The 23,524-nt window shown below is 31.6% G+C and overlaps 2 protein-coding genes across 3 annotated transcripts; both read right to left on the reverse strand.

Moving 5' to 3' along the window:
- Positions 1 to 1,154: 1,154 nt before the first annotated feature.
- On the reverse strand, positions 1,155 to 3,393 carry LOC108335934 (4-hydroxy-tetrahydrodipicolinate synthase, chloroplastic). 2 transcript variants are annotated; one of them, XM_017572174.2, is made up of 3 exons: positions 3,148 to 3,393; positions 2,649 to 2,739; positions 1,155 to 2,168 (listed from the first exon to the last, which is right to left on the reverse strand). In XM_017572174.2, exons 2-3 carry the CDS (start codon positions 2,672 to 2,674, stop codon positions 1,241 to 1,243), a joined length of 954 nt encoding a protein of 317 aa, XP_017427663.1. In that variant the 5' UTR covers positions 2,675 to 2,739; positions 3,148 to 3,393; the 3' UTR covers positions 1,155 to 1,240. The 2 variants fall into 2 exon arrangements, with proteins under 2 accessions (XP_017427663.1, XP_017427655.1); XM_017572166.2 differs by having other exon boundaries at positions 2,649 to 2,744.
- Positions 3,394 to 9,947: 6,554 nt separating this feature from the next.
- On the reverse strand, positions 9,948 to 11,935 carry LOC108333840 (myb family transcription factor PHL8). Its single transcript, XM_017569302.2, has 6 exons — positions 11,444 to 11,935; positions 11,264 to 11,340; positions 11,128 to 11,185; positions 10,955 to 11,030; positions 10,783 to 10,852; positions 9,948 to 10,686 (listed from the first exon to the last, which is right to left on the reverse strand). The coding sequence occupies exons 1-6, from the start codon at positions 11,574 to 11,576 to the stop codon at positions 10,075 to 10,077; spliced, it is 1,026 nt and encodes a 341-aa protein (XP_017424791.1). The 5' UTR covers positions 11,577 to 11,935; the 3' UTR covers positions 9,948 to 10,074.
- Positions 11,936 to 23,524: the final 11,589 nt, after the last annotated feature.

The raw sequence follows: 23,524 nt of genomic DNA on the forward strand, positions 1-23,524 counted from the left end.
AAATAATGAGAGATCCTAAGGTATAATTGGGCCGGATCTTTTGAGTTTGATTGGATGACTTTTTTAGAAGTATTTTAGAAAAAAATAATATATGTTAACTTTTCTCTCAGTTACAATTAACATATACAAGTTAATAATTTGGAGGAATTATAAGATTTTTTTTTTGTAAATTTACTTCTGTATAAAACAAAGTTTACCTTATAGAAAAGTTAATCATTAATTTTTTTTTCATTAAAGCTATAGAAAAGTATGTATGTTTAAACATGTTTGGGAACATATCGAAAATTCAAATACATGAACAAATTCTTTTGTGAAAAAGATAGTTATAATTGTTACTTATAATCTAACAATCAATAATCAATAAAAGTTTATTAATATATTTTTTATCAAAAAAAAAAATTTAAGATTTAATTTACTAATATTTGTAGAGGTGACAACGGAAATTAATTGGTTCTATGTTGGTTTGTTCTACATTTAACATACCAAAAGTGAGTCAAGACGTAAGTTAGTAGGTTTGACTTGCATAATTGTAGATTTGTAAGCATGTCGGTCAGCCTACATAAATTAAAAAAATGTTAAAAGTCTTTTTGTAATTTTAAATTTAACTATCGTTTTAAAATAATATTTTATTATAAGTATAACAACAACAAAAAAACTTAAAAATTAATTATTTATTAAACAAAGAAAGCATATTATAAAAAATATATTACAATGGATTTTGAAATAAAATCTAGATTTGTACTTGTAAATATATCTTATTGATGAAATGATTTGTAAAAATATTTAAATATTTTTTAACGTACAAACCACATTGCACAACAATAGAAGATAAACTAACTAATGTGGGTTATTTTACTTTTCCATTATATAAAATGACATTAAAATTATAATGATTTTATGTGTCGATCTTTTATTAGTAGTGATAGTTGCAAAAGATTAAGTTAGCAAAAAAAATTTTGTATTATTCTTAGTTGTCATTAACTTACTTTTAGTAATAAAAGTATAGAATAAGTAAATTAAATTTTACTTTCGTAAGTTCTGAACTAGATGTTGGTATTTTAGAATCAGATAACAATCTCATAGTGAAGAAATTGATAATTTTCTAAAATTTGAACTTTGAAGTTGGAACTGACTGTATGGTACATGATATATGGTTTTTGAACATCACCAAACTTTCAAAAGAATAACAAGGCCAAAAGTGTTAACTTATACAGAGACTAGAAGAACATGGTAATCTACTTCAATATCTACCAACTACGATAAAGTCATCATTCTCAAGAACTTGAGCATCTTTTTCTCCAACAAAATGCTCTCGACCCATTTGCTTCACCAAATTGACAAACTCTATCCTTTTATTCACAGGCAAGGGAACATGGGGTAGTCTGAAAACTGGTTTGATGACCCCAAGTTGAGCAAGAGCAGTGTTCAAAGCAATAGGCACAGGCTCTTGAGAAAGCCAATCAAACAGAGGAATCAGCTTTGAATTCAGTGTAACATTCTTGTTTTCAAACATGAGTTTTCTCATCAAACCAGGAACTAGGTTGCTAGCAACAGATTGAACTCCAACAGCTCCAAAATCCCATCTAGCATCATGGCTCATTTTATCATTCCCTGTCCATACAACAATCCCTTCATCTGTATATTGTTTGATCCTCTCAGTTCCCACACACTCCTTGACACCAACCAAATTAGGACTTTGAGCCAAGGTTTGAACTACACTGGGAGGAATATCTTGATTAGTCCTTGTAGGTATGTTATATACAATGACGGGGCCAATGGAAAGTACACTGTAATAGTGAGCAACCAAACCATCCAAAGAGGTTTTGCCATAGTAAGGGCTTATATGAAGTGCAGCATTCATTCCAACAGCAAAACCTCTCTCAGTGGCTTTAATTGCCTCTGATGTGCAGTTGCTTCCAGCATTACCAACAACCTTAACTCTGTCCCCAAAACAGTTAACTGTGTGTGCAATAAGCATTATTTGTTCACTCCAGGTCATTAGTTGGCCTTCACCAGTTGAGCCTGCAACCAGAATACCTTCAATGCCTTTTGCAATCTGCATATCCACCAAGTTATCATATGAATCAAGATCAAATTGGCCGTTAGGTAGATAAGGAGTTTTAACCGCTGTTATCAATCGCAGACTCCTAATGCCCTCCATTGATGTCCTGCACATACAATACATGCAAAATTTATTTCCATGAACAAGTCTTACTTTGTATATGTTAAGATGTTTGTGAACATAATTGCAAAATTTGGTTAGCAAGTGTAGCTTTGTCAACAACAACCAGCCAAGTCATGAAGCTAAAAACGCATAAGCATCTACATTTTGTTGGCACATCCTTAAAAATTAAAATATACATTGCCAGTTGCAGATTTGTATCATATAAATTGTTATAAAACTTCGTTGGAGATCAAAGATACAGGCAGAACTTGATAGAAAATCAATTTCTTTGTGTTGAAAAATCAGTTCCCGAGGTTCCAGAATTCGCACCCAGAGAAGAGATTTCAAATGTTGCAACATAGTACACATAATACAGAAAATAAGTTCTTGTTGGAATAATAACAAACGGATTGTATACAATTTAACAGGAGAAAGAACTCATACGGAAGAGAATATAATATGAATTGATTATTAAAAAATCCACCTATTTTTAACCACTGAACTGCTCATTGGGAGGTGAAAATCATTTCCTGCAGATGCTTGTGGAGGCTTCCAGTATGTAGTATTCTTAGGATCTTTTCTGCACAACACAAAATAGAGATTAATCTCACCAAAATATGGAAATGACCAAGATAAAATGATTATCCTCCAAAATAAAATGAACAAAATATGCAGTTCCTAACTTCTAAAGATAACTCCCACCAATCTCAGGTCTCTTCTACATGTTAATTTCATTAAAAACTAGAAATTATATTATGAATTATAACTGTTCATATACAACGATGAAACATCAGACAACCTCATCAACTCTCATCATCCTTACATTATTTTAGTAACTTCATATATATCCATAAACCAAAGTCAAAATTAGGAATGTTCAGAAACAAATAAAGATTACTGTAGAAAACAACAACCATGAGAAAGAAAGCAATCATGTATTTAAATTTTAAAAATAATAATAAAATAAAAGAGTTTACTTTTACCTCTTGCTGCAAGTTCTGAAAACGGAGCGGAAAAACACTGAACCGGGTTCTGCGGTCGACATGCTGCAACTACAACTGTTCTTCAACATGGTCACTTGACCCGAACTGAAACTGACACTAAGATCCGACCCGATTGAAGCTCTGAACAACGGTTTCGCTTCGAAAGAGTTGGAAAACATAAGAGAATCGACAGCGGTTGCAAGCGTTGACTAAGGAAACGGTGTTATATGTTATTAAATTGTAACATTATCCCACTGTTTGTGAATTTTTCAGGAAGTATCATAATCCTTAAATACTTAAATAGATTTGTTAATAAAATACTATATTTTAACTTAAAATGGATTTTTTATGGAATTAATGGTAAGATCATTGCTGTTGAAATCTCATGTTTTTCTATCGAAGAGATATATTCCAAATGTTTGAAATAAATTCAATTAAAATAATTAAAATTTATTTATTGAAATTTGTTCTGATTAATAAATTTTTCTTCAGTTTTTTTTCCTCCGCCGTGAGGTAACATTTAACAGTTTAATTTGTCAAATTATTTTTTATTATATAATAAAATTATATAAAGTATGTCTTTACAGTTCAAATATATTTGTCGGGTTGGTTTTAATTTATTTTATTTTATTGTCCAACAATTAATTTTAAGAACTTTTCACATTTTAGAAGGATAAGAAAAGGTCTAGATGAAAATATTAAATTACAAGAAAAATTCAATATAGATGAGGAATAAAATACTTATTGAATAAACATAATTTAATTAATATGACATATTGTGTTACTTAAAATATTTGAACATAGTGTTCAGGTAAGAGAATAACTAGAACAGATTCAAATAATATTTGAATATAGGTGAGTTATTATGAGATAAAAAATAATCATAAAGAAGCTTAAAAGAAAGGAGATTTGAATTCGAAAGTTTGGTAAGAATAAGAATGAATGAATATATATATATATATATATTATCATATATATATTATCAATTTTTCTATAGGTAAAATAGGATATGATTCACTAATCCCTCTTTCTCATTGCACAGAGGACAACAAGTTTTACCTTGTACCAACACATATTCCTCTTTCTAAGGGTGCGTATTTTCCTTATAAACCTACAAATAAATACCTTAGATAGAGCTTTAATGTTCAATGAAAAAAATTCTAGTTAAATTGAGCTGTGATTTCCATGTCAAACATAAAGTAATGTATGTATTATATATATACAAATTTGTAAGTAATGTATGTATTATATACAAATTTTATTTATATGGACAAGTAAAATTAAGTTACATATGGATTCTTTTATTAGTAAGTAACGTAAAAAATATTTTTTGTATGCCAATTTCGTATGTATATTTGATGGGTTATAGCGAAAATGCAAAGGACATTATCCATAAACAAAATTACCTACTCGAAAATCACTCACTCACAGAGAAGAAACCCTCACAATACTCACCGCTCATTCTTCATTCTTTTCGCATTTGTATTTTTCAACCACACTACGTCAAAATCGTGTATCACCTTCACTACTCACACCTCCTCTGCATTGGCCCTCCCTTGCCGAGCTCATTGTAGATAGCTCAACTTTTAAAGCTCACACCCTTTTCACCTGTGTAAGCCAACTGTGAAATACTCAAAAGGCTACTCTTAACTTGTTTAAGAGTAGGAAGTGATCTAGTATGTGAGTTAGGGTTTCTTGATCCTTTCTACAAGTTATTCAAAATTCATCTCCACAAACATAAGGGAAGGTCCCGCAAATTATTTATTTTATTTTAAGGCACTTTTTTTAATTTTACTCCATACAAAATGTTGCAATGCTACCTAGGTAATAGATTTTCCGTCAATTTCAAGATAGTTTAAACTTTATATGTGAATATCTTTTTCCAAAAATATATGCATTAAAAACTTAAAAAACCTGCAACTTTTCTTGTCTCTTTTAATCCGTAAAATCAAATAAATAAATAATAAATAAAACTACAGTGAATTTCATAATCAAAATATTTTTGCAAAAGATTGGTAGTAGTTTCTTGGAAATTAATATTCAGCAAAATTTACAAGTATTTCTTGAGTAAAAGTTTTCCATAAATAAAATTGACAGATCTGCTTTCTCTGTCTTCTGTCATGCTCGTTGTTACTGTCATGAATGTCATATTATTCAAATACTTATCGATAAGACTACCATCTTGCATAATTTACACAATATTATCCAGAAAAATAATTATGCAGGTTCCTCTTCATTCAACTCGCTTTTATTGCTGCCTCTTCTTGCCATCAAATCCTAATTCAATCTAACATAATTTAAATCTACAATCAAACAACACATAGTAAATACACAAAACTTCGGCAATTTCACCCCCAAACTGCTTTAACGTTGTAAAATAAAGTGTGAATGGAAAAACGAAACAAAAATCACAATAGAAATTGGTTTTAATTTATTTTTTATTTTATACTTGTCCAACATTTAGTTTCAAGCACCTTTCACATTTTAAAAAGGATAATATTGTCCTGACCAGAAAAAGTATAATTGTCCAACATTTATTTTATTCTTTTCTTTTTTATATTCTTTATTCTTTTATTCTTATCTTTTTTTACCTCTTAGATTTAAGATTAGAAAGTTCTTTAATATTTTTTTAATATATATATATATATATATATAATATTTCCTAAAAATTACTTGATTTCTTATTTTTTATTATTTACACTTTATCTAGATAATATATGAAACATTTTAGATTTAATTAGAGAAGATAAAACGTAAGATTTTGAATTCTTATTTTTAAAGTGAAGATGAAATAAATAATATAATTATTTTAAAATACTAATATTACACACAACATAGTTGTTCTTAACCTCGGTGACAAGGTTTGATACAAGTATCTAAGACTATAGTAGGATTATGAACAAAACTTGAAAGCTTTTGCATGATGAAGTTTTTTGTTGGCCATTTATATAAAAAGCATGCATTGTAGTTGTATATGATAAGTAGTGAAAAGGCAATTATCAAACAATTGTCTAAATAGGTTCTTGATTTGGAAAATATTTATATTTAAATTGATAATGAGGATTAGGTGGTTTTATTTTTGTATTCTTTACTTAGATGCATGGTCGTTTCAAGGAGCCTTGTTGGATGAAATAAAGACTCTCATTTTGAGGAGGCTCAAATGACTTTAAATTCGAAGGAGTTGAACGAGAAGTTTAATGTTAAGATGACTATTTTTGAAGACGACCTTATACTAAGGAGAATATTAAGAGATATAAAGATGTCAAAATTGAGCTCACACAAAGGTGAATCCATGGTAGCAAAGATGCAAGATAAAATTTATTATATGTTCTGGACGCTATAATATTTGACTTAACGTTTTTTAGTGAGAAAACTTGCTTTGCATGTGGTATAATATAAAAGGTTAAGTCATGTAAAAGGAAAAAATTTAGTCAAATATAAAAAGGTATGGAACTAAATTAGTTTTTTAAATGAAACTAAATTATTTTGTAGTTTGATTGTAAAAACTAAACCATTGATAAATTGAACTTTTTAAACTAAAATATACTTTTAGATTTTTAAAAATATAAGTATACAAAACACATTTATTTTTGAGCTAAATTTGTACGAAATCAAGTACAAACATCAATATCCAAATCATAACGAGTGGGTAAGGATTTACCAATTAACTAATATCTGTTTCTTCATGATAACAACAACCAATATGCTTTTGTCTGTTTATGAAATTCATCACATCACATGTCAGGCTATACTCATGATCTCAATACGTGCTCTTGTAAGTTTATTTATTTTTAAAATATTATCAGCTTTATATTCATCAGTTGCGCAAATTTAATATAAATTCAATTCTTTGATAAAGTCAAGGACCTTTTACTAAATTCTTAAATAAATTTAAGATTATACTCTTTTTTTTCATAATTTATAAAATATATATTCCATTTATTAACTAAACTTAAATATTTAAAATATAAAGAGTTATAGAGTAGTAGATTTCGTTTCATGGAACTTAGTGTAGTTTAAAAGAATTTATAAAGTAATTCAGTTTAAAACCTAAGGATAATTTATGTTAGGCCTTCTAAACTAGCTTACGAAGTTAAGGACCACACAATTACTATTTACTCATAAATATTCTTAAGTAAAATTGGATGGAATAATTGGCTAGGTCATTCAATTAAACTTATATATGTAGCTTGGAATAGACAATCTTAAGAGTAAAAAATGAATTCATTTATCTAAAACTTCATTCAATTGGTCTATTATTGAAAATATATATGTGATCAAATTTATCAACTTAATTTTATGGATGATTAATAGTTAATCCATTATATTTTAAAATTTATTAATACTTAATTCATTAAAAGTAATTCAACCTATTTCTATATTTATTTTTTAAAATGTTCGTAAAACATATTTTTTTTAATAATTTTAAAAATTAATTCAAAAAGTATATTCTAATTTTTTTAAAATATTTTTAAAAAAATTGTTTTAAAAGCATATTTTATTAAGTTTACTGGAATGTGAGTTTACTTTAAAAAAATAATTTGAATCCAAACCTTAATACATAAAAAAACCAGTCTCCATCCCATATTTAGCTATCTTTCACTTTGCTTTTCCTCATTTAATATCTTTACTTTTTTTCTCACTAGTTTGTTTCTGTGTGACTATCACGAGTTTTAATTTTCAAAAAATTCGAACGTATTCCCATTCCCCTCGAATCAGTGTGCATTTGTATACTTTATTTATTTATTTTAACCATAACATAATTCTGGTCTTTTATTTATTTTTCTGTGACTTTCCTAGATTTTAGAAAATAAACTCTTAATTTAAATTTTATGTTTATTTATTTTATTTTACCATTTCTTTTTTATACTACCTTAAATAAGAATGTTATATTTAAGTTAAAATGTATACAAAATTGAATTATAATAAGAAAGATCAATAATTGAAATATTTTTAGTGGAACAAAATGTGGAAGTAGATTAATGGATGGGAGCCTACCACACCTAACCAGTAAGGTTTGATTGTCATTGATTGCAGCTAAAGGACAACAACATGTGTCTTGACAACTACAGTGTAATAATAAGGTTTCGCTATTATTTCCTTCATCAACCTACAAGTCATCATCACGTGCCATTGTCTATTGCATGCAATCAAAATTTAAATACAAACATATTTTCACAAACAGAAAGTTTTATAACCGTTTAATATTATTTTTCATTATCATTCACTTTTTTATTTATTTTATAAATATAAAAATTCACTTTTATATAACTATTACACAGAAGAAATTAATTGTCAAATAGTTCACTTTTATAGGATAAAGTTATTTTATCTGTTTTTTTTACCCACTAGTTTGTTAGTTGTTATGCTACAAATTTCTTTTCAATTATTTTTGTTGCATAAAAACTTGTGATGTTGCTCAATAAAATGCATGCACTTCATATTTTATAGTTGTGCATTCTATATTTTCAAACAGGGCATACCTTATTCCACCACAAGAATGGTATTTTGACCCATTTAATTAGGTGTGACACTAAGTATATATGGATTCTAACAAAGAGTGAAACTAAAACAAATTTGAAATGTTCAGTGATAGATTCATGACGTTGGAGTCCAAAGAAAAACAAAAGAAACATCACAAACTGAAAGAAGATAATCAAATCAAGAAAAAAAAAAGATACAACATGGTTAACTCACTCTAATAATAGTATGTTACCATACCACAGTGCAAAATAAAAGTGAAATCAAATAACATTCGAAGGAAAATGTTATGGTAACAATAATATAAGGATATTAAGGATAGAGAAATGGTATAACAGAAAATATGAAATGTAATAGTGAAAGAAATATTTTATTTCACCAACGTATTGCTATCCAGAAAACACCTTTCCACCCATAGCAAGGAATAACAGAAAAGAACACTCAGAATGAAAGAGAGGAAAAAGCAACAGACTCTACGCTCCTCTCTTTCCTGTAACTGACTATTTATATTTTTTTTTACAATGTAAAATCCCTCAATCTAGAATTAGTCATCTTTACACGTGTGCTCTTTCTATGTGTTGCCGCTAGAGGCTCGCTTGCTGCCATTTTCACCCCTTCTTCTAAACCTTCTATTAATTCATTCATTACAGAACACAAAGTCAATAAAAAATGAATTAAACTATTTTATTATTAGATAAACATGCCATATATATATATATAAATAAACAAAAAAGAACTGAAGCAACCAAATAAAAATACTACAAATGAGACGTAAAATACAGTCTGTATTTTGGTCCCAAAGATGATAGTCTTTTGAGTCTATATGTGATAAAAAAATTGAAATCATATTAACTAAAAGATCAATTTAAAGTATATATATAATTATGTACCACATTAATCACCACCTTGAATTATACAAACTTTTGGTTCTCCGTGGGATACTGATGCGGAATGATTAGAACTTTAAAATTCGCATCTAATGTTTCTTAATCCCACTCTTCAATTTTATTGGCACAAGGATGTTGTGGATGGGACAATTTTCTCCTAATGGACGTTGGAGAAATACTGAGAGCGTTGTTCTATCATAGCTTTTAGACATAAAAGTTATTTTGACTAATATGCCCTACCAATCAGTCTCTTAGGTATATGTTGGTAAAAACAGGTTCACATTATAAACTTGCCTTCTTTGGTATCATCGAAACTCTTGTAGGGTCCTGAAAAGCCACAAAAGGAGAATAAACAAAACCTGTGGGTGCCAAATAAAAGTTGTTGCAGTAGAAATTTGTTATACTGTGGTCCAATATCAACAACAAGATTAAGAGAATAGTGGGTACATAGTATTATACCTTTTTCTTTTTTTCATTATAAAAATATACATAGTCTATAAACATATTTTCTTCTGAGAATGATTTATGTTGCTTATGTTTAATACAACTGGAAACATCTTTATTGTCCCCAAAAGCTTGAACTGCAATTTAAATCTATTTCTTTCACACTTGAGTCAATGTCTCTCTCATATTGGCTGTTCAAGTCAAGCATATCTGACAGTTCACATTTCCTCAACTTGTTGCCACATTTTTTCCCACAAGGTTGATCGACACAGCAACCAGAGGAATCGGTTGCTGCACTTCTCTTTCTCCATTCACTTGTATATCCTTTGAATGCTGTACCTTCTTGGTGAATCTCCATCAATGGCAATTCAACTGAAATACCATTAGTCTTTTGAGGTTTCTCTGCCTCATCTAGTGCTTGTCTTACTTCTGTTCTCCCAGAGCTTTCAGATGATGTCAAAGAACTTTCAAGTGAGCACATGGTTCCTCTGTCTTGTTTCATCTCTCCACAGTTCAGACTCATCCCTCTTGTTTCTGTAAGTTCTGAAACGGGAGAGGTTGGACACGCATTGTTGATTATTGACACTAACTGAGAAAGTTCAGATTTTGCAAGTTCTATGCCCGTTGTGGAAGAATCGTATCTTGCAAGTGTTTCGTGTGCCTTTGATAGAACTGATTGTAAGTACTTCCCTTGAGCCTCAATTCGAAGCTGCAAATGTCTTTGGACCTAAAAACATGATCCAAACCTGGTAGCATGACCTTATGCAAAAAGCTAGTATTCAGAAAGGAGAAGAATTTAGACAATATTATCTGCTCATGCTACCTCAATTTGTTCATAAAGTTTCCTCTGTACTTCCATTTGCATTTGGAGAGCCTCAGCAATCTTCAAGCTTCTGCTAAACACAGCATCTGGTCAACGAAAATTCTAGGCCTAACTGTTCACATGCAACATCAACTAAAGGCATTCAAATATTTGTTCAGTTAGTAAGTATTACTCATTCATCTGATTCTGGGTTCTAATGCTGATTTCCCTGCTGCAACGAACATCACTACTCTGAATGTCACTGAAACCTGCATCATGAAGAGCATCAAGGTTAAGCCAAAGCCAAATGGAAAACAACCAGTCATGCCATTACTGCTTAATCAAATCTAACACAGTATAAGTTACCTTGTTGCTTGTTGTCAGAGCAGGTTTCTGGCGGTGAGTTTTTCCCAAGCCTATATTTCTGCAACCATGTACTCATGATTTTTTGGATTCAGTGAAAGAAACAAATAACGATATAATCATTCAAAATTGGAAATACCTGTAAATGGCTCTTGAGGTGGTACAATGTTAGTCCTGGAATCCCCATCACTCTCATAAGGCTCTTAGGAGTTGCCTCTGCCACATGTCATAGAGTGAATAATTATTACACTAGCCAAGATATAACATAAAGTGTAATATATGAAAATAGTAAAGGTGTTAAAGTGTGTATTGTACTCACTTTCTGCACCTCCAAGTTGATTGATAGCCTCTGTGAAGCGTTGGTGAAGCTCAGGAGTCCATTTCAGCCTAGGCTTTGCATCAGTAGACAGAACCAAACGCATGGTTCGATTTTCCACATTTTGCAGATCCATTTTGCTTTTTGTGGTAGTGTTACTGAAACATATATATACTTTTGATGCTTTGAGCTATAGACTGTAGTTCTCCTTATAAATTGGTAGTAGTTGAGATGCTGTATGATCTCACTGCCATATAAGGAAGCATAAATGGGGATATGTTGGCGGAATATATGCCATAAGCTGAGGGTCTTCCTCTCTCATCTCATCCCATTTCATACCCACTTTTCTTTTTCTTTTTTTAATTTTTCTCTCTACCCTTCCTTCTTTGACTTCAAAGGGGTGGAGAGAATCTCTGATTCAGCAAAAAAAAAGAAAAAAGAAGAAGAAGGAAAACAGCTCAATTCTGAGTCTTAAAAGGAGAGAAAAGAGGAAAAGTGTATGGTTTGTTTTTATCTTGCTGTTTTCCTACTTAATCTCTCCTTGAGCATGATTCCCTAAGGAACTGAATAGGCCCCACCATGATGAATAATGGGTGCAACTTTCTGAATGCTGTGAGAAGCTTTCAGGTAAAACATAGTCATAGAAAATTATGTGGGAATGGTATTATGGATATTTTGTTGCTTGCTTGTGATGATTGAAAGGGAAAACTAAATTAATCAATCTTTCTTTAAAATTTCATTTTCCCTTTCTAACAACTTTAATTTTGGGTTTTCTTTTATGAGAAGTTTGATTAATGCGATTGGCAGATTCTTTTTGTTCCTTGTAGGGATGGAGGAATCAAAGAATCTAGGATTAGATTTATGGACCCATAGCGTCCGTGTTCTTTATAAAGAAAACACACTAAAAAAAGAGAACTAATCAACCGTGTCAAGAGATAATGCCGTACCCCTCTTATCAAATTAATGTGTCCATTCGTGACATTCAACAGTTCATAATTTCTTATGTTATCCTACCAAACATTTTCCACCCCAAAGTTCATAAAGGAACCCTATTTTAACTAACCACTAACCACTAAACACATACTAATCATTAGGTTAACCCTACAGTGTAAAGATGATGATGGGATTGGACTAAAACATGATTAATGAAATTTAATGTGAGTGTAATAATACCCGTAAAATGAGATGTTACGAAGTGACTGAATATGTGACCGTGCACTTTCTTTTAATACGAAAGCAATCTACAGGGCTCACTCGGAATAAAGTCTCGTAAAGAAATTATTCCAAAGAGAATATTTGCTTTAATGCTGTAATCTATATCAAGCACAAGAGTAGAAAACAATTTTTCACCAAAAATAAAAGAAGAAAAAGAAAAAGGAACACTATAATGGCCAACAACAAATCTTCAAAAGCCAATTCGATCAAGTCACTCCTCAAATTTCTTGGGTTGCGGTTTGGAGTTTCATCAATAGAATCAAAATCCAATGATTGGTTCTTCAAAACCCTGCCAATTCAGCACCATGGATTCCCTGCTATTCTGCCTCATCTGCTCAATTATTCCCACATATTTTTAACCTCTACAATAACTTTTTCTTTTTCTTTTTTATATATAAAGGGTCATGGGTCTTTGGATGGAAAACCTTTAACACAAGAATTTCTCTAAATCGATCATCACGATAAGTAGGTTGTCAAGATAAATTATTGACTATAATACTACTGATAAGTTTTATTTTAGAGAATTCATCGTAAAGATACAACACGAAAGATAAGACCAACTCTTATAAAATATAGACATCACTTTACTTTAAAATCTTTTAAGTTAACAAATTTATGGTTCTTTTATCTTAAATATTATTCAACTTTTTTATTTTTAATCAATATATAACTTAAACTCATATCTATATATATATATATATATATATCCTAACAAAGAGCTCGAGCAGCACTAAGTTTTCTCACTTTGAACTTAAGTCAACCTTTAGATATAAATTTATATTAAATATTTGAAAATGATATTATTTATGATAGTTTTATTCTTCTTGAACGTGGGTAGTTATAGTAAAAAAAGAAGAGAAGTAAAGTTTACATTAGATAAATAGGAAGTATAAAAAATTGTAGTGGTAGTAAAATGGATTTGTTTTTAACAGAGTATAAGTTGGTGGGTCCAGCGACTGCAGGAGTGGGGAGGTTGATTCTTCATCTGCAAGCATATGGTACTATAGTGTCTGGAAATGCAATTGCTTAGTGGCAGGCTTTGTTCATATTGAAAGAAAGGAATATTTATTATTATTTGTGGTGTGTGGGGCAAATGTTTGAAAAACAAGAAAAGAAAGGAAGAGTTATTGTAGTAACTTTCTCTTTAACATGGTGATGTACTTGAGTTCCTTTCACACTTTATTATATTCCATAACAGGTAAAGGAGATTCCAGGATGATGCATGAGGATGATCAGTAGGAGAAGGTCCGGTGAATCAAAAGTCACTTGCCAAAGTTGCCTCATAAATTAATATTCTTTTGATGGACCCATCAGGGAGATCTCACAAATGCAAAAGCAGATAAAGAAGATGAGAAGAAGAAGAAGATTGTGGCCTCAAGTAATCGGGAAAAGAGTAGCAAAAGGAACTTGTCAACATCTCACTCAAGAATATTTCAAACAAAATTTCATTTCAAACTCTGGTAGTTACACAATGTCGTGAGCATTATGTCACCACATCATTCTAAGACTCTAAGTAAGCGTAGAGTAGAGTTGAAGCATTGTTACATTATTTTTCTTGCAATCTAATTCTGAATTTGTGTTAGCAAAACGTAGGTGGATGGATACATATGTTTCGGATAATTAACAAACTAACTATATTTTTTTGTCATAATTGTATTTAGTGTGATTTTTTTCTTTTCGTGAACAGAAGGCTTCAAGAAATTCTAGGGTGTACGTTCTCAAAGACAAGTTGGATAACAGTACTCTAAATATTGATATATATTGACATTGATGATATTATATTGTGAAAGTTTAAACGCATAATCAAGGGAATATTATTTTCAGTATTTTGAAGCTGCATAGGTATATTACATTATATGTTTACGAACAGATTTATCTGTTCCTAAGCACGGATAAATTTTCATCTTCAGGAATTTTGGCACCTTTACGCAAGGATTACTTTGAGCGATTTAATCCGAAGATAAGAAAATATTATTATTGTACAAGCAAAAACAAGAGTTATGGTATCTAAAGATATAGTTTTAATATTTTTTCTTTCAGGTTTAAAATTAGAACTTCGCTTACATAGACCTACTTCAATGCAAGAGGTTGTTTGATTCCAAGAGGTGTTACAAGAATTGACAAAGAAAACCAAAGTGCGGACTGAATCAAGCAGTTGCATTAGAGGAGGACAACGAGAAAAATACCAAAAAATTCCACGCCATCCACATTACCTCAAGGACTTTGTGATCATGTCTTTCCATAAAAAGGGGAAAACAGTTAAGAAGAAATGATTGATAAAATTCCTAGTATTTCTTTTTAGGTTTAATACCCAATTTTGTCCCCAGTTTGGTTGGCAAATCTCAATTTAGTCTCTCGTTACAAAAGTGTTTGAAATGGGTTCTTACTTTTAAATTTTTGAGTCAAATTAGTCCCTTCCGTTAAATATAACCAAACGGAGTTAATGGGATGATGATGTGGCAGAATGCAATGATAACGTGTTATTCTTGTATTATATGCACAGTGACGTATTAGAAGTTAAACTAGATATTAAAGATTAAGTATTTGAAATTAGAGAAAAATCGATTTAGGGCCTTTTCTTTTCTGCTAATCACATATGTCTCCCCCACCTCCACAAATTCCAGCACTCATTCATCACTCCACATACAAATACTTCATCACCTCCATTCACCCAAACCCCAAACTCATAGAGCACCTCCACAACCACCAATAAAAGCTGCATACTACCCAATTCCACACACAAAACTCTTCACCTCTCTTCTTGAACCATCCACGATCATCAATAGCACACACATTTCATGGAGAATCACTAGAGAGAGGAAGCAGAAGCATAGGAAGGGAGGAAGAGGAAACAATGCGCACCTTAGCATGGATTCCTCTCCATCGTTTTCTCTCTCCTCGCTCGCTTCGACACCACGACATAATCCACTCTCCAATTGAGAAAGGCATTGATTCTCATTCGCATCCCCACTCTGCCTCACATAAACCCAACCCTAACTTCTATCTTTTCCCTTCACACCCAAGGAGATGTTGTGGCTCCTCCCACCTCGACGTCGTCCTCCGCCTCCCGCTCCAGACGTCACCACTCTCCTTTTGCCGCGCCGCCCCATTCTGCATTGCCGACAAATGTGCCTCTAATCGAACCTCCATTCCTGAGAATACCATGATTCTCGAGAGCTACGTGGGGGGTTATATATCTAAATTCAGATCTAGTTGTTGTAGACGACATTGCGAAACACGAGTGTGATGGTGATAGATCTAGTGTGGTAACGGAAACTCGGTTACAGTAGAAGGATAGAGAGCTGGATGGAGATCCAGAAGAGCGACCGATCAAAGAACTGGGTTCTCTGTTGTCATTTCTGCTAGTGTTCGCGGGACACGTGTGGCCCACTGAGCACAGGTGGAATCAACACCTTTCTAGGTTGAAAGTTGAAAGGGAAAGTTGGAAGGGAAAGTTGAAAGAGAAGGTTCAGAATTTTTCTAGGTTTGGATTTGGAAGGGGAAGCTGAAAGAGAGGTTCCCAAATTGGGAAGTGAATCAAAGACAAAATTTGGCTACCCTATCTTCCCGGGACAAATTCAGTGAACCTCATGTAAGCGGGAGCGAACGGAGGCAGAGGCAAAACGGTAGTGGGTGGTGGCTGCAGTATGATGAAAGCGGGGCGAACGATGTCATATTTGGAAGGGTGAGTAACAGAAAATATAATTTTTGACAATTTAAAAATAACAATATCCAGCTCAACCTTTGACAACTTAACATGTCACCGCATACAATATAAAAATAATATAAAAATGACACGTTATCACTGCATTCTGCCAGATAATAATCTCTTAACTCCATTTGGTTATATTTAACGGAAGGGACTAATTTGACTCAAAAATTTAAAAGTAAGAACCCATTTCAAACACTTTTGTAACGATAGACTAAATTGAGATTTGCCAACAAAACTAGGGACAAAATTGGGTATTAAACCTTCTTTTTATTGTTTGCAAATGATTAGTTACTGTAAGGTTGTTACCAAGTGCATATATAACATGTATTGTAGTGAAAAGAGGGAGACAATATAGAAAAGTTTTTTTCCTTTGCATTCATTATCTCCTTTTCTGATATTCTTCTGTTCTGTCATTCTCTGTCCCGATCGACTTCTTTCAATTGGTGCTTTCATTGACCCTCTCTTATCGTCATGGTTGCATCTCCTCATGATGAGCTCACCATCATTGTTCGTGTTCTCCATTCTTAATTCATCGGTGGTCTCCATCATCGGTTGTCGGGGAGGGTTCAACTACGTTGTGATTGTGGTCGCCAAGTATTTATGGTCGTCGTTGCTCTAGCCATTATGGTGGTTGTTACATCCTCAATGATCGTGGTTGGCTTGGCCGTTGCGTCCTTAGTGGTCATGGTTACCCTAGTTGTTGTGTCCTCAATGCTCGCGTTTACACTTGCTGTTGTGGTTGTCTTCTGCCCTAACCTTTTTTAGGGTCTTCAAGCTATTTACAAGAGCTTTTTAGTAACTTTTCTAAAAATAAAAGTTTATTTTCATACATAAGCTTTTGTCTTCTTTTTTTTTTCTCTTTCCTTTGTTGTTGTCATGTTTACTTTACATGTTAGACCACTATGAGTACCATTTTAATATGGTATCAGAGCTTTGTTGTGTGCTATAAAGTTCTTTTTGTACATGTTCTTTTCTTTCTTAATTTAATTTTTTGGTTTTTTGTTGTCTTCTCTTCTTGGTCACTATGGAATAAACAAAATACTATGGAAGATCCATGATCATTACCTTTAGTGCGAAAATTAAATTGGAGTTTATTGATGGTATTGCTCCCGAACCTATGAAGACTAATCTTTCATACACTTCCCAACAGTGTTATAATAATATGATAGTTTCTTGTTTAGTGCACTATGTTTCTTTTCCTGTTAGACATAGTAATTTTAGGATAGATAAAGTACTGGGTTTCATCCCTCAAGTAAGGAGATCTTTTAGTGGCAGTTTTTTACTAAACTAAGAGTTATCTAGCATAAGAGCTGAGAGTTTTAGGCATGATCCCATGTTCGTGTGTTCTAACAAATGTTCTTGCAATGTTCTTCCTACCATTATACAAAGAAAGGAAAAAGACAAAGCCATGGTATTTTTGAGAGGCTTGAATGAACAATATGCCAATGTCAAATCTCATGTGCATGCTACTCATGGATCCTGTCTCTTCTATCACCAAAATATTTTATGTTACTCAATAAGAGAGACAACTTTTGGGTAATTACATTAATGCTAATTTTGATTCCAAGATTAATATCACTACTACTACCAATGGTGTTATGTGTAGTAGTTCAAATAATCTTGTTTATAAGTCTTATTGGGTGAGAGGATTGCATCACTTTTAAATAGGAAGAGCATTTTCATTCCAAGATTAATATCACTGCTACTACTAATGGTGTTATGTGTAATAGTTCAAATAATTTTGTTTATAAGTCTTCTTGGGTGAGACAATTGCATTGTTTTCAAATAGGGAGAGCAAAACAGAGAGGTATCTCTTAATCTCATGAATAATATCTAAAAAGATTTGGCCCTTAATGAAAAAGAGAAAAAAAAGTAGACCTCAATACTTTGAAATGACTCTCGGATGCGCCACTACGCACGACGGAAAAGGGAGTATATCTACAACTTTGAAAGGTGTTGAGAGCGCGTAAGAGCTCCAATGAAGATGTCATTGATGACACACGGTGGTCGTGGCTGGCCGAGACAATTAAAATTGTGTAGTTGTTGGTCGAAACTAGAACTCCAGCAGCAACATCAACAATAATGTGGCACAGGCGACAAAAAGTTTTACGTAAGAAAACCTTAAGTTTTAGATACCATGTTGAATATCGTGAAAACTACGTATGAGATTAATCTCCCTTGTGTTGAATATACACATAGGGTATTGTATTTATAATATAATAGATATGGACTATACCTAAAATACAAATAAAAATAATAACAAACTAACAAAAAATAAAAAATAACAATAAAATATTTAATAATCTAATATATTTAACATACTTAATATCACTTTTCAATTTGTTTACTTGATATTTATGTTTTAAGGGTGGCATACTAAGGATAAAGAGAGGTGATAATCAGACGACTAAGGATAATCAAGCGAATGAGGATTATCATATAAAATATAAAACAAAATAATAATAAGAAAAAGGTGAAAATACCAAAAAAAATGTTTTCATTACTATTGAAGCATGAAAAATATTCAATGAAGGATATTAGTAATGTATGAAAAACGCAAGGAAGAAAGATAAAGAAATTATATGACATCTAACTTAATTTGTACATTTGTCAAGGTTTGTTTTCTTTAAATTTATGTAATACTATTTACATTTTATACTATTCATAATTATATTATATTTATTATTTGGAATTTTACTCAAATTCTACAGTTGATGCTAAAATCTACTACCACGAGTGCAAAAATGACTTTTATCGTTACGCTTATAACGTCTAACCACTGAAAATTCAACGTAAAAAATGACCGGTGACATTTTTGTAAATAAAACGTCATTATAGTAGTCGGTTCCTCCAGGGTTAGACGTCAAATCCTCCTTTAGACGTCGGACCCCCCAAATCAGATGTCAAATCCTTCTTTAGACGTCGGTCCCCCAGATCAGACGTCAAAAAGGTCCGAAAATATCTCATTTTAAGCGCCAATATTAACTTTTTTTACGACATAGACGTCGAGCCTCACTTTCTTTCGCGTTTTCGTTTGATTTTTTGCTTCGTTCACGTTCGCCAGTTACGCGTTTTCTCTCTTACTGCGTTCATCTTCTTCCTCTGCTTTCTCTCGTTCGCCATTAACGTTCAGGTAAGTTTTTTTCCACTTTGCACCGTTTAAAATCATTTTGAACCGATTATATTACGTTTGGAACCATTATCTTTCATTTGCCCAATTAAAATTCGTGTTCATTGGCTTTTGGTGCAGTTCTTAGGCGCATTCTAGGACAACTGCGGTAGCGATTTTCGAACCGTTATTATGCACGTTTTTCTCCTCAACCTCACAGCGACACCTGTCTACTCTCTCACCTTCAAGGCAGCGAATTATTTTTAAAAAAAAATCCATGAATTAACGTCTGTTGTTCTTACAACAAACGTTAATTCACATCTGTTAAAGTATGTTATAAATGCAATAGACGTGAATTGACGTCTGTTCAAAGACAACATACGTCAATTTAACAGACGTCAAAAACCCAAAATAACTGACGTTAAAAGCTATTTTTATGTTAATGTATTATTATTAACCCCAAAAATTAGAAGTAAACACTGAAGCATCTTCGACTTTTGCTTAACAAGTCTTTCAAATGTATCCATAGGTGCACTAAATCTATTCTTTTTTTAAGACACAACTTCTCCTTTTTCTTAACAACATCAAAGAGTTAAGGAAGCCTTGTTTAAGTTTTGAACAAAATCTGATGCATACTCAAAGAGGGGTTAATACCTAGAACATTTGACAACGTCCAACCAATTGTTTTATTATGCTCATCTATCACATTGTAGCAATCGTTGTTTTTTATCATAAAAAATGTTAATAAAGATGATCACCAAATTTTTTTGCACATATTCTAAATAAACGATAATCCAAAGATATATAGATGCAACAGAGTTTCAAGATGGACTTTTCCAAGTAAATATATGAGGACCAAAATGTGATCATAGCAAAACATGTTCGAGTTCCAAAGACTGATCGATTACAGCTGACCTTTATTAACATTGAATTTGATTCTTCAAGGTTTTAATCTAAGATAATAGGAGCTTCCTAACTATCAAGTCATAATTTGGCTGCAAGGTTCACGTTCTTGTTTTCAATTTAATTTTTTTATTCTAAGTTAGAACTTCATAATTCTGATGTATTTGCTGAATTTCCTTGTAGTTTGGTAGTATTTTGGTTTTACTTGCTCCAAAACAAGTTGGCTAATAGTACAATTGATCCTATTGGTCCAATTAAAGTACTATAAGTATTGATCCTTACGGTTCATGAAAGTTCAAATGAATAATCAAGAGATTCTTTAGGGTGGGAATATTTTTCACTATAAAATAAAGTTATCGTTTACCTACCCATATAAACTCGTAAGTAAATTTGAAGTTACTTCTTGATTGTACATACATCACACAATTTGTATGTAAATTCATATTACGTACAATGTTATTTATATATGTTTGGAAAACGTTGTAATATATAAAAGTTTGATGAACGGATTTAGGAACTAGTATATTTTAGAAGTTAAAATGAGTAAATCAAGTTATACACGAGGGAAAACAATTTATGCATGTGATTTGTAGGTAGGGAAAATATATAATTTTATTAAAATGATTAAAAAAACTATTATTAATTTTCTTATCGTACAACCACATTTATATATATTAATTGAGACATTTATAAAAATGTGAATGTTTCCTCCTAAAATAGTTATTCAAAAGATTCCTCTAGGACAGGTGGCAGACAAGTCAAATACCACAATAACAAAAACTATAACTAACTTTTTCTAGAACCTACACTAACAGAACAATTAAAACGGTATATACTAGCGATGAATGAAATCAGACCAACCAACTAGTCTTTTCACCAATCTTTTGGACCTAGCACCCTCGTCCAAAGGACCTTACATAACGTCAATTTATTTAATAAATGTAATATTGTAAAAAATGTTACTAAACCTTTTAGTAATACTTTTTTTTTTTTCTGTACAAAGGTAATACTATGAAAATGTTACAATAAACTCTTGTTAAAACTTTTTTTAAATAGGGAGACATTTTCAAAATTATTATTAAAAAAATTTAGTAATATTCTTTTCTAGAATTAAATATGTTTTCATCGTTAAACTATATCCTAACTATAATTATTATTAAAACTTTCATGTTTGTTTCCTTAACTTTAGAAACGATGAATTTAGTCTTTCTCACTCAACCATTATAAATCATTATAAGATAAATGATATTCAGTGTGACTCTTTGACACGTAGCTCAACATTTGTTGTTCACGTGACAAAAATTAATTTTGTGAATTAAATTAAATTTTTTTCAAAACAATATGCACTAAAGGCTCTTTTTTTCTTTTTCTTGATTTTCATCTTCTTCACACAACCCATGGTGGATTGAGAACGGAAAAAGGGTAAGAAAAAGATAGAAGAATTAATAGAACAATGATATCCCTTTGCATTTGGAGTTGCAGATCCAACATCAACATAGCCACAAAAACACTAAAGATCCTAAAAACATCAAGACGTTTAAAAATGAAAAAGTTTGATGTTATGAGAAAAGAAAGGATGAAAATTGTGTATCTTATTAAATAATAAGGAGAGAGTACAATTGATATATATAGATGTTTAAAACAATATAAAAACGAAATATAAATATAAAAACATAAATGCACAGATATAAACGAAAAATAAATTAAATCCAATACTCGAAACAATGAAAGAAGAAAATATTTATGATGTTTTGATAAAAGTAGAGATCAAAAGGTGGAAAAGGCTAGCTAGTGTTCTTGAATCACTAAAACCAACATAAACAGGATGGAAGGAATGAACGTAGTGAGTGTTGTGAAGAAGATGAAGATGATGGTTGTTGGGTGGAGTAGAGGGGAAGACAAAAAGAAATGAGAACCTCCAGTTTAGAATTTTAGAAAACCAAATACATTTTTGCCACGTAAACAACACCTGTTAAGAGATGTATGATGACAAGTGACAACACACTAATGAGAGGATAGGAGAATCTTAATTTAATGAAAGTAAGAAAATTATCTAACAACATATCTAATAGAAGACATTCCTACCTTATTGAAACCACTTCTTTTACTCATTTATTGGTATCAATATATGTGTGTATTGTCTAACAAAATTAAGATAATTAACATTGGCTTAATAGCATTGATGGTCCTAATTTTTGTTAGCTTTATTCGAAATGGTCCTAATTTTTTTAAATTGTTCAATGTAGTACTAAAGATTGTAATTTGTGTTCAATTTAGTCCTTTTTGCAAACACCGTTTAAATTGTTAACGACCAACTGTCTAGCTGTGCAATCAGTGAATGACATGTCATTTAACTACTGACGTGGACACTTTAAGGCATAGTGAGGTGGATTTTTTTATTTTTGGAAGTGATTTTCTGAAGAGCCCCTATGCCTCCACCACCTCCTTCCGAACCCAGATTCTACCGCGCAACGCCGTTGCAGCATATCCGCCGCCCACCGACCATCCTTTCATCCCAAAAAATGGTCTGGTTGAGACAAAGGAGTCTTCCAAGACCATAAACTTCTCTTATTGTAATTCCTTTGTCTCATCCCTCACCAGCGACACCGCAATAAGTTTGAAGATGGTTGATATTTCACCGGATGATTAATCTTGGAGGAAATACGGACAGAAACCGATTAAAGGATCTCCTAATCCAAGGTGCATAAAACAACATTACATCGTGTTCTGATTTAAATTATCCACCCCTTCAATTCCCACTTTAATTTGTTCTTTCACCCTTCGATTTCAAATTTCAAAATGTATCCTTGTTCTGTTAAATTGATTTTGTTTCCCTTTTTCTCTTTCCCATGTCACTAAATTTAGAAAGATCTTATCATGGCTTGGTTTTTGTCATTTTCATGTTTTATTGTGGATATTTAGTTTTTGACGCTTCTTTACTCCATATTTCAACTTCACCAAGATAAACTTGGATATTTAGTTTTTTGTTTTTCTCTCTTTTTGATATTATGTGCTGAAACAATATTTTTTGGAATAAGGTTTTCTTTTTTATTCCTTTTTTAGTTTTGGTAGGTCATGGATGCTAGCTTTTTTATGCTTCTGATGTGTGTATATTTGAATTATTATCAATCTTATCATCTACATT

Source organism: Vigna angularis, chromosome 1 (assembly GCF_016808095.1).
Source record: "Vigna angularis cultivar LongXiaoDou No.4 chromosome 1, ASM1680809v1, whole genome shotgun sequence".
Classification (NCBI taxonomy): Eukaryota; Viridiplantae; Streptophyta; class Magnoliopsida; order Fabales; family Fabaceae; genus Vigna; species Vigna angularis.

What these genes read in the sequence shown, in the direction of transcription:
- LOC108333840 (XM_017569302.2), bottom strand. Translation starts at nt 11,576, where the DNA reads ATGGATCTGCAAAATGTGGAAAATCGAACCATGCGTTTGGTTCTGTCT. An exon ending in TCAACTTGGAGGTGCAGAAA is followed by an intron (nt 11,341 to 11,443) that starts GTGAGTACAATA and finishes GACATGTGGCAG; the next exon opens with AGGCAACTCCTAAGAGCCTT. An exon ending in ACCCAGAATCAGATGAATGA is followed by an intron (nt 10,853 to 10,954) that starts GTAATACTTACT and finishes TGTGTTTAGCAG; the next exon opens with AAGCTTGAAGATTGCTGAGG.
- LOC108335934 (XM_017572166.2), bottom strand. Translation starts at nt 3,326, where the DNA reads ATGTTTTCCAACTCTTTCGAAGCGAAACCGTTGTTCAGAGCTTCAATC. An exon ending in TTCAGAACTTGCAGCAAGAG is followed by an intron (nt 2,745 to 3,147) that starts GTAAAAGTAAAC and finishes TGTGTTGTGCAG; the next exon opens with AAAAGATCCTAAGAATACTA. An exon ending in AGTTCAGTGGTTAAAAATAG is followed by an intron (nt 2,169 to 2,648) that starts GTGGATTTTTTA and finishes TTGTATGTGCAG; the next exon opens with GACATCAATGGAGGGCATTA.